We start from the raw sequence: 10017 nt of genomic DNA, 5'->3' as shown, positions 1-10017 counted from the left end.
CCCGCGGGAGGGGGAGCGGTGCGTTGTCAGCCCCGCGGGCGGGACGGCGTGGGGTTGGTTTAGCCCTCGGGGTGGATTTCGGTCCGCCTTCTCCGCGCACCCCCGGGTTCGGGTCTGGAGGCGCCTCTCTGCAGCTGTCAGGGCTAAAAATTCACCGTAATCGCCTCGCGCCGGGAGCGAAGGCCTGGAGTCGTGGCTTGTGAGCGATTTAGTGGGGAATAAACCAAGCGCTGTTAAATTTGCTCTTCTAGCTGAGGCGGGGGAGGGTGAGAAAGGCAGCGTCTCTCATCTCAATTTAGAGCTGCTGTTGTTTTTATCTTCATTAAGGCCCCTTCGTAACTTATAAGTAGTCAGGTTGACCAGTCGTGGTAAATCTCAGCCCCAAAAGTCGAGACTTTTCAGTTCCACCTCCTCTAAACAGCTCCCCAGCTTGACAGTTTTCTGACAAAAGGATACATTCCGACTGAGCATCATCTGCTGCAGATGGCCCGTCCTGGCTTTTGACGAGGGCCCGATGAATCGAGAATTTCTCCCGGTCTTGGTAGTTGCGCTTGCCTCACCGGGTGGAAGGCATTTTCTGAGAGAAGTAAGTCCAAGTCTCAGCTGGTGACACTTCAAATCATATTAAAAAGAGATAAGTGTCTCAGTATGTTCTCTGTAAAGAGCACTGCTCAGCGGGAGATCCCGCTCATCCCGCAGGTAAAGACTGAGAGGATGAATGTGTAGGCCTGTGCCAGGAAAGGCAAAAATTGAGATGTCATTGCGCTGCTGGCTGCGGTGCGTAAGCTTGCGATAGACCCCTTACCCGGGAGGACAGAAATCATTTTCTGACAAGGGTAGTTTGAATCAAAAAGAAAGATTTCCCCTCGCCAGCCTCTGACTGAGGTTGTCCCCAAAGCGTATCATAAAATGCCACTTCTTCGATACTGAGGTAAACGAAGCCACGTGGGTCCTTTTCTCCTGCCGTCAGCGGCAGACAGATTCTTCCCTGCCTTCGGAGAAGCAGCTTGCAAATAGTTTTTAGGGCTCCCCTGGGAGCAGCTGACTTCTGACCGGGGCCGTATGCAGTCGCACTCAGCAGTTAAGATCTGATTATTATTTTTCCCCTTCTCTTTCTGCGCATCCCCAGCTGACCCCCTGAGAAACGAACAGTCGGCCTCTGCCTCCAGCCTCGCCTCCCTGCGCAAACCTACCTGGGTGCTCCCTGCCTCGGCAAGGGTGTTTCACCTCGCAAAGGATGCCCATGCACCTTTCCTTTGCTTGCCTTCCTTAAGAGAATGCTTTGGGGTTTATCGCTTTAGAAACTGGTGGTTTGGGAAGATTATGAGACTGCAGGCTCCCCAGTCCTGTAAACATTTGCACGTGCTCGATGTGATTTCGGCTCAATGTGAGTGTTCCTAATGGTGTAAGTGTGACGGCTCATTTGAGGAAAACTCTGCGTGTGTTTAAATGCTGCAGGGTTAGCGCCAGAGACACCAGCCCCATAAGAGAGGAAATTACTTATTCAGGTTATTTGCACATCCATTTTTTATTTTAATGAGCATCGCTACAACACAAACACTGAGCAGACAGCGGGGAAAGATCAATTTGATAAGATTCAGCGTTTCTCTGTGGTTTGGTGTGAGACGTCATGTAATGGTTAGCTAATCCTGCTGCTATATCCTCCAGCAAAACAAAGAATGATGAAGCTTGACGTTCTTGATTGTGCTCGGGAGAACGCAGTTCCTCCGTGCTACATTTTTTCTTTCTTTTCTTTTTTCCTTCTAAAGGGGAAGGGGGCAAAAAGTTTTCAGACCTTTCTACTACATCAGAAGAAAAAAGGAAAACAACAAGATACCACCCCCGTTTCCTCCCCTTTGCATGTTACTCGTAACGTTACAGGTAAGGCGTCGGATTTTCTATTTCACCTTGTTTTGTGCATTTGAAGTTCTGCTCTTAACATTGTGTTGACGCAGACCTGTGCGCTATAGTTCCTTGATTTTTGTGGGTTTTATTGCTTTCTTCTAAAGATAGGGGAAAGGGAGAAGAAGCCTTAAGACGTGGCGCTGTTAAGCTGCACCTTGTGAAGTTTTGTGCACCCCTGATCTCACCCACCCCAGAGACACGGACCCGTCCGGCCATTTAGTAGTCTCTGCACGACTTCACAAGATTGACAGGCTGTCCTGCAGCTTCAGGTTTAGTAACGTATTTTGCCAAGTTTGCGCAAAGTCTGCTTGGGCATATGAACATGCGCTATCCTGCACCGTTCATAAATTAAGAAAAAAAAAAAGTCCTTCAAAGGCACATACGCTTTCCTGTGGGCTACTCCCTTTGATTCTGAGATTTCTCGGAGTAGGCACTGTGAGCCTCGGTGTTCCTGGCCTGCCTGAAATTGTTTTGATGTCTGCAGCACTCTGCTTAATGGACACTTCAGATGCCATCCAGCTTGGAAGCTGTTCATGCCACGAGTGGTCTTTAATAAACTTATTTACTTTCCTTTTTTTTTTTTTTTTCCTTTTTGGGAGAGTTTACGTCTAATTTTGGATCATTCCGAATTTTTACCATATATGGTCAAGGCTCCTTTTCAAACTTTGCCAAAACGAAATGTGATGATTATAGAAAAATGAATTATGGAAGGGAAACTAGGAGAGCTAGTTTTTTAATCCCCATTGTTCATAAGTAGTCTTTTGCTGTATGCAATATCTCAAACCACACAAACGTCAGCTTCTTTTGCCAGGGAGTCACTTGTGCCCAGTGGATGGTCTGATAAGCTGGTGTTCAGAACCGGATTCTGTTCTTTTTCTTTCACCAGCCTGTTGTGTATTTTCTGCCATGTGTCAGAAATGCCACATATGATGAGTATCTTGGTTTTAACGATGTAGTTAAGATGCCTTGAGGTCAAATGTGTGCCGGTCAGCTTTTGAAAAGTCTCTGAGGAGAATTTAGGTCCCGGTGTCTCCTTCCTGATTCCTGTTCTACAGAGGAGGGATAACAATATTACTTTCCCCTTTTCAAAGTGCTTAGAAGGTACAAGTGCTAAGTATTTTAATCCATTATGCAATCAGTTGCCTATTTTTAGTACCTGAACCATTTTTAATGTTCCTTTTACAATGCAAATGTGCTTTTATTGAGGCTGACAGAACGAACTGTTTTGAACACTTAAGCCACAGGGAATGGGGAATGGGGATTTATCAGGGACTGTTTTAACATAACTCTCGTGAAAGGAGGTGTACAGCACATAAAGATCAGAGGACTGCTGCGAGGTGCTTGTAAATTAAATGGTGAGAGACTTCTCTAAAAATCCCAGTATTTCAAACTGCATGAAAGTAGGTGAAAAATGTTTTAAATGCAAATGATAGACTAGCTCTCTTAACAATGGTATTTTTTTCCCCCCTTTCAGTAAGGTTGTGCACCTGCAACTGGGACAGCCATGGAGAAGAGTGGGAACATTCAGCTGGAGATTCCTGACTTCAGTAACTCTGTCCTGAGCCACCTGAATCAGTTACGCATGCAGGGTCGCCTCTGTGACATCGTGGTCAACGTGCAGGGGCAAGCTTTCCGCGCTCACAAGGTGGTGCTGGCTGCCAGCTCACCCTACTTCCGTGACCACATGTCCTTGAACGAAATGAGCACCGTTTCCATTTCTGTCATCAAGAACCCTTCTGTTTTCGAGCAGCTCCTTTCCTTTTGTTACACCGGTAGGATATGTCTGCAGCTGGCTGACATCATCAGTTACCTAACGGCTGCCAGTTTCTTGCAGATGCAGCACATCATAGACAAATGCACGCAGATTCTTGAGGGAATTCATTTCAAAATTAACGTGGCAGAGGTGGAAGCGGAATTGAGCCAGACCAGGACAAAGCATCAGGAGAGACCACCGGAGTCTCACCGGGTGACGCCAAATCTAAACCGTTCTCTGAGCCCACGTCACAACACCCCGAAGGGGAGTCGCCTGGGCCAGGTTAGCACAGTACTGGACATTCGGGAGCTCAGCCCGCCTGAGGAGTCCACCAGCCCCCAGATAATTGAGCAGAGTTCGGACGTGGAAAGCAGGGAGCCCATACTACGGATTAACAGAGCGGGACAGTGGTACGTTGAGACAGGAATGGGAGACCGCGGGGGACGGAACGACGACGACGTCCGGGTGCTGGGAGGAGTACGCATTAAAACGGAGAATCTGGAGGAGTGGCTCGGGGCAGAGCATCAGCCATCGGGAGAGGATGGGAGCAGCGCTGAGGAGGTCACTGCTATGGTGATCGACACCACAGGCCACGGATCAATGGGCCAAGAAGCTTACACATTAGGGTCCTCTGGGGCCAAAGTGGTCAGGCCAACCAGCAGTGAGATTGACAGGTGAGTTTTCTTTAACTTAATTACCGATCTTGGCTGTAAGAGGAGATTGTGCAAGATTTTCACTTGGCTGCGTCGGTCGCTTTGGAACATTTCCCCCTTATGTTTCCTGTGGCCATTAAGCATAAGCGCTGAAGGAAGTTTTTCGTGGTGTTAGAAAGCGTATCTGGTTTGGGTTATAGTATTTTGGCTGGGTAGTGATCAGACCAGGATCTCCAGGTACAGGCTAGATTGGGAAATTAATTATTAGCACTTAGAATTGTATAGGTTGGAATCTCTACCTCCTGGTGTATAGCTGAGGTGGGGTTTTTGTCTAAAGAAGATATTGCAGTTCAGTCTCAGTAGGTACGTGCTCAGCATCGGAATTAACAAGGGCACATACAATATGTGTTACGCAAAGTGTCATTGCAATGATGCCTTCTGGCCTGAAAATCTGGGGGTGGTTCTGTTTGAGAAACAAGCTGGTCACCAGCTGTAGGTCAAGAGGATATTTTCTTCCCGGTGGTCCAGGACAGCAGTGGGTCATGGGTCTACATCTTCTGCAGCAGCTGAAGTGGGGACCCCATCGGCCTCTGCTGTTGTTTTGATTTATATGAAAGAGCAGAAAGCCTTTATTGAAATAGGTGGTGAAATCTGCTATGTTTTCATTCTCCATCCATCTGCTTCCCCTCCACTCCAGCATTTGTTTTCTTGCCCTTAGCTCAGACCAAAGAACGGATCTGATAAATGGCAGATCTGTTGTGTTTGGGGGGTTTGCATTTGTGGGGTTTCCCTTCACATCTGCCTCTCTTCTAGCTAAATCCCTCTGGTCCCATGGGGGAACAGCTACCTGGAAGCAGTGGATATTCTGTCACTTGTCGCTTAATAAATCAATCAGTGGGAATGATCTTGAGCTGGCCCTTGGGAGAGCGATCCTGTCCTAGTTCCTTAACTCTTTTCCATGGATCAGCTAGCCTCGAGCATCTCTTTTTGCACGGCACTCAATATCCGCTGTTTCCTACCTGGACTCCATCACATAACTTTTGTTTCACGCTTGAAAGGGGGAGGGGGGTGAGGGTGGTGAATGAGAGGTGCCCTTAGAGAAATGGTTTCTTGTCCTGTTGTACAGTTCCTGAGTCACTGGGCCCATATCGGTTTACTTGCGATAGCAGCCAAAAAGCTCTCTGTTACTGAACTGGAAGCCAAATGACTCAGTTTTATTTTTCAGATGTTAAGACTGAAACCACAGACCAGTATGACTTGGTTTTTCCTTTATACTTGCGCTGTTCCGCCTCCTGTGTGTTAGCTGGTGAGGATGAAGAGATGCTATACAGGTGCCTCTATTGCTCACCCGTTGTTCTAAACACCGTAGTGACCTGATGCCCATTAAAAACTCCGTTTACACTCTTCCCCCACCCCACAGATTTAGCCCTTCTGGCAGCATGGTTGCTGTGACTGAGCGGTACAGATCAAAAAGCGAGTCTCCCGGGCGGATGGATGAGCCCAAGCAGCCCAGTTCCCAGGTAGGCAGATCAAGAAATTTGCAAGTAAATGTTGGCATTGAAGGTGAAGGGGACTGTGTTGTGGTGAAGTGTATAATATTTCATATTTGCAAGCAATACTGTTTGTGAAACAAAGACCTTTTACTGTTGCAAAGGGTTTAGTTGCTCCCACTGAGAACGTATGCTGTCGGTACATGATTGAAAACTGATTTTCGCTGTCGTTTGGGATTTCGGCCAGATACCTGGAAAACACGAGTTTCTCTTGTTATCTGAAGGCATAAATATCAACCCTCATTCTGGGCAGGCCACCAACTCCTGAGGAGAAACTCCATTTGCCTGCAGAGTTGAATCTGCCCTAAAACACTGACAGCAAATGCCTGAGCTGAGGGAGGAGGTGTTGGTTGGCTTCTGTGGAAGACTGAGGGGTGACAACAGCTGAACCTTTCCATGTTCGTGCCAAAACCATTCTGAAAAGCTCTCCAGGCACTACACCAGTAAACCTTTAGGGTGGAGCATCAAAGGACTGTGGATTTGTACAGAGGTCTCTGTCTCATCCCCAAGGGACTGTATTGCATAGCAGAATTTGCAACGTAAAGTAGATCCAACTCCTCTGCTGTCTTGCGGTATGGGCACAGTTTTGGGGCAGGAGGGAGAGATATGCAGAAATACAGGAGGGCAATGGGCTATAGGGTGCATCAAAGTGCGGCACGGTTAATACCTGTGCCTAATCATTTTGATCTAATTTTTTTGTTGCATACAGTCAGTATGGCCGTGGCACTATAGTGCAAGTGTATTGCCCAACACTGTGTAGAATGACTCTTGTGTGCCTGGCGGATAAGTAATGTGTCAGTTCACAGTCAAATGAAATTGCTGGAGGCAGGTGAGGAGTTACCAGGCTGCTTTGCCCTTGAGTAAGACCAAGTGAAGCAAGGGGAAAAAAATCATGATTGCTGTCTGCTAACTTTGTAATACACTTCCATAACACAAAAGATATCTTTTTGTTCCCATTTTGCCAAAGCTTTGTTCTGCGTCCTCAGAATACATCTAGAAAATTTCAGGTCAAACTAACCCTCCAGGGCAAATGTGACATACAAAGCAATTTTAGCTCTACGTACAGAAAAGCTGCTACTGTTTCTCCATTGTGAGGTGGCCTCAAATGTAAAACCATAGGCTACCGCGTACATGGGGAAGCATCATCACCTTCCACTCTTCTGGTATTGCCATATTGATGCTAAAAATAGTCTGCCTGTGATCGCTGCCCAGTGGCAGTGGTAGAGTGGAAAGAAAGTACCATAGCTTTATGCATCTCCTCTAGTCCTGAGCAGCTTACCAGTGCTCATACAGCCGGATTCAACGGCACCTGGCACAATACACTGCTGCTTGCGTGTGCACAGCCCTGGTTGCCAGAGGAGAGGCCCTCCTGCCATTACGCTAGTTGCTTGTCTGCGTTTGGCATCATTGGGAAACAGCGTAAGACTTGGGAGTGCAAATACTGCATCCTCCAGCACAGAGGCATTCAGGAGACAGTCTGTTTGTGCTTGTTCTGAATATGATAGCCAGAAGCGGCTGTCCTAGAGCCTGAGCTTGTGGTTCAGGGTTACCCTTGGCTGTTTGTCTTTCTGGTTTCAGAAAATAATGAGGAACCAGCTAGTCCTCGCTTTGTGACTTGGGCCAGGCATGCTAGCTCTCTGTGCTGCAGATCCTCCCCTGCAACGCCGCAGGGCTGGGATGGTTTACACAGCCATTTAGGCAAACGTGATTCATTATAAAATGAATCCTGAATGACATGTGAATAAATACCTGTGTAAAGTGGCACCTGAAGAGTTTCAGATATGATTTGTAGTTTATTCCACCTTCGTTTTACTGCAAGCTCATCAATTGGCTTCTTTTTTTAACCTTTAGTAAGTAAACCAGAATGTGATATACAGTATTTTTATCAAACTGGCCCAAGTTTTTAAAAAAGTAACATGTATTGACACGTTTGATCCACAAGTCAATCGGTGGCTAAGCGCCCTCCTGACTTTTCTTCCCCGGATCTAGCAAATGACTTGGCAGAAGAGGCCACCATAGCAGAGGTTTCTAATTGATTGCTCATTTGTCTTCAGCCCCAAGGCTCCAGTTAAGCACTTTAATGTGTGCTTGAGGTTGAAGACATTAGTGCTGCTGATTTTGAGGTTTGGCACATGCTTCAGTGCTTTACTGGCTGGACCGGGGCCTGATCTTCTTTCCTGCAATTTGTTTTAGGCTGCTTGTTACTTAAATCCCTGTTGCTTCCTTCGCAGGGGGAGGAATCGGCTATGCTCGGAGTGAGCGGTTATGTGGAATATCTCCGAGAGCAGGAGGTTTCAGAGCGCTGGTTCCGGTACAACCCACGGCTCACTTGTATTTACTGCGCCAAATCCTTCAACCAGAAAGGCAGCCTGGACCGGCACATGCGTCTCCACATGGGCATCACACCTTTTGTCTGCCGCATGTGTGGGAAGAAGTACACCCGCAAGGATCAGCTGGAGTATCACATCCGCAAGCACACAGGCAACAAGCCCTTTCATTGCCATGTCTGCGGCAAAAGCTTCCCTTTCCAGGCCATCCTCAACCAGCACTTTCGCAAGAACCACCCTGGCTGTATGCCTCTGGAGGGGCCTCACAGCATCTCCCCCGAAACCACCGTCACGTCTCGGGGGCAGGCGGAGGAAGAATCTCCTCCGCAGGAGGAGGCTGTCGCTGTGGGGGAGACGGCACAGGGATCTGTGTCCACGACTGGACCAGATTGAAACACGGCTGCAGAGTCTGGGGAGAAAGGACCGTCTTCCCGTTCTTGGCTCTAAAGAGTCAGCACCAACCTGGCAGGCTGGTACTGTAATTAGTGCAATGCCACCACTGGACAGAAAGAAGCTCCCAAGATGTTGCCAAAATAGAAATATCTCTCTCTCTCTCTCCCCCCCGCTCTCTCTCCCCCCCCGATTTTTAAAAGTTTTTCTCCCTTATTCCTCCTCCTCTTGGAGAAAAACAAAACAACTGTGTCAATCAACTTCTTATTCAGGGATCGACAGGATTTTAAATTTTTTTAATGTTCCATAGTGATCTGGGACGAGCAGTCATTTGTATTTCTCGACAGTGTTTTGGCCCAGCAGCTAGGTCCCGCCGGCCGTCAGCTGTGCAGACCTGGTGAGCCTAGCATGCAGGGCTGCTCCTCGCCATATCTGCTGGTCCAGCTCAAGGGGAAAGCAGGGGCAAGGTGCCATTGCCTTCCTCCGTTCCCCAGGTAGTTGCCACGTTAAAGAAAACAAAAAGACTGTCCTAGTGGAACCTGCCTTGCCCAAGTGTATTTATCCCTGTCTTATTTTTGGTGTGTCTCTTTTTACCTTTTTACTTACTTAAACTATTATTTTAGGGCTTTTGGCTTGCCCGTTCCAGGCATGCGGCCTCAACGCCCCTTGTTAAAAGCGGGCACAGCTATAAAGCGGTATTCTAGAGGTCAGCAAAATTTGAAGCGCTTTGGCTACTGAAAGTGAAATTTAGCAGCTGTGAGGTTTGCATTAGACTCTGATGCGTTGGGAGAAGGGTTGGAGGGGTCTTTCGGAGGAGGTTGTCTTTTGCTGTTGCTGATTTGGAGAGTTCAGAGCACTCTGATGTCCTGACTGGTGCGCTGCCGTGCTTCAGGTGTTGCTGAGCATTAGGAAGAGTTTTTCTGGACTGGCTGAATTGCGGAGTTAGAGGCTGGCTACCAAAGTCGTCCTTCACCCCTACTCCCCCCTCGACACCCACTTCATCTTTTATAACAGCAATATGGTATACTGAAATACTGTTGTCCCAGCCGAGCAATTGTGGGTGGTTGCTTTTAAACGTGTTTCTACAAACTAGTTTGATAACTTTTTTATCAATGAAATGCAAAAAGAAAAGAAAACCCTACTTTATTTCCTTGTCAGGAAACTTAAAAGTGAATGGTTCCTAGAGCAATCACAACTCTGTCCCCTTGCATGGACTTAAACTTTTGTATTCTAAGCAGCTCTGATGTTTAGAGCAAGTTAAGCAAACCGGGAGAGACATGCCTGCGTTGTGTATTGTAGGTGTTTGCACGTGCTTACGTGTTTCATAAACAGAAAAGCATGGGACAGGTAGATAAGTGCAAATATCTTGACATCTTTTGAAGAAGTCTTTTAAGAAATATGCAATACTTTCAGAGTTTTCTCTGGTTCTGATGCCGAGT

General features: G+C 47.3%; 1 protein-coding gene across 1 annotated transcript; it reads left to right on the top strand.

Moving 5' to 3' along the window:
• The first annotated feature begins 1796 nt into the window (after positions 1 to 1796).
• Positions 1797 to 8817, top strand: ZBTB37 (zinc finger and BTB domain containing 37). Its single transcript, XM_009324629.1, has 4 exons — positions 1797 to 1881; positions 3380 to 4332; positions 5732 to 5831; positions 8093 to 8817. Exons 2-4 carry the CDS (start codon positions 3410 to 3412, stop codon positions 8579 to 8581), a joined length of 1512 nt encoding a protein of 503 aa, XP_009322904.1. The 5' UTR covers positions 1797 to 1881; positions 3380 to 3409; the 3' UTR covers positions 8582 to 8817.
• Positions 8818 to 10017: the final 1200 nt, after the last annotated feature.

The sequence above is a fragment of the Pygoscelis adeliae genome, unplaced genomic scaffold (genome assembly GCF_000699105.1).
Source record: "Pygoscelis adeliae isolate BGI_AS28 unplaced genomic scaffold, ASM69910v1 Scaffold126, whole genome shotgun sequence".
NCBI lineage: Eukaryota > Metazoa > Chordata > Aves > Sphenisciformes > Spheniscidae > Pygoscelis > Pygoscelis adeliae.
The sequence above is the reverse complement of the archived record's forward strand: the minus strand, read 5'-3'. Positions and strand labels throughout refer to the sequence as shown.

Excerpts from the sequence above, each read along its gene's own strand:
- ZBTB37 (XM_009324629.1), top strand. The coding sequence starts at position 3,410 with ATGGAGAAGAGTGGGAACATTCAGCTGGAGATTCCTGACTTCAGTAAC. Across the intron at positions 4,333-5,731 it reads ACCAGCAGTGAGATTGACAG|ATTTAGCCCTTCTGGCAGCA; the intron begins GTGAGTTTTCTT and ends CCCACCCCACAG. Across the intron at positions 5,832-8,092 it reads CCAAGCAGCCCAGTTCCCAG|GGGGAGGAATCGGCTATGCT; the intron begins GTAGGCAGATCA and ends CTTCCTTCGCAG.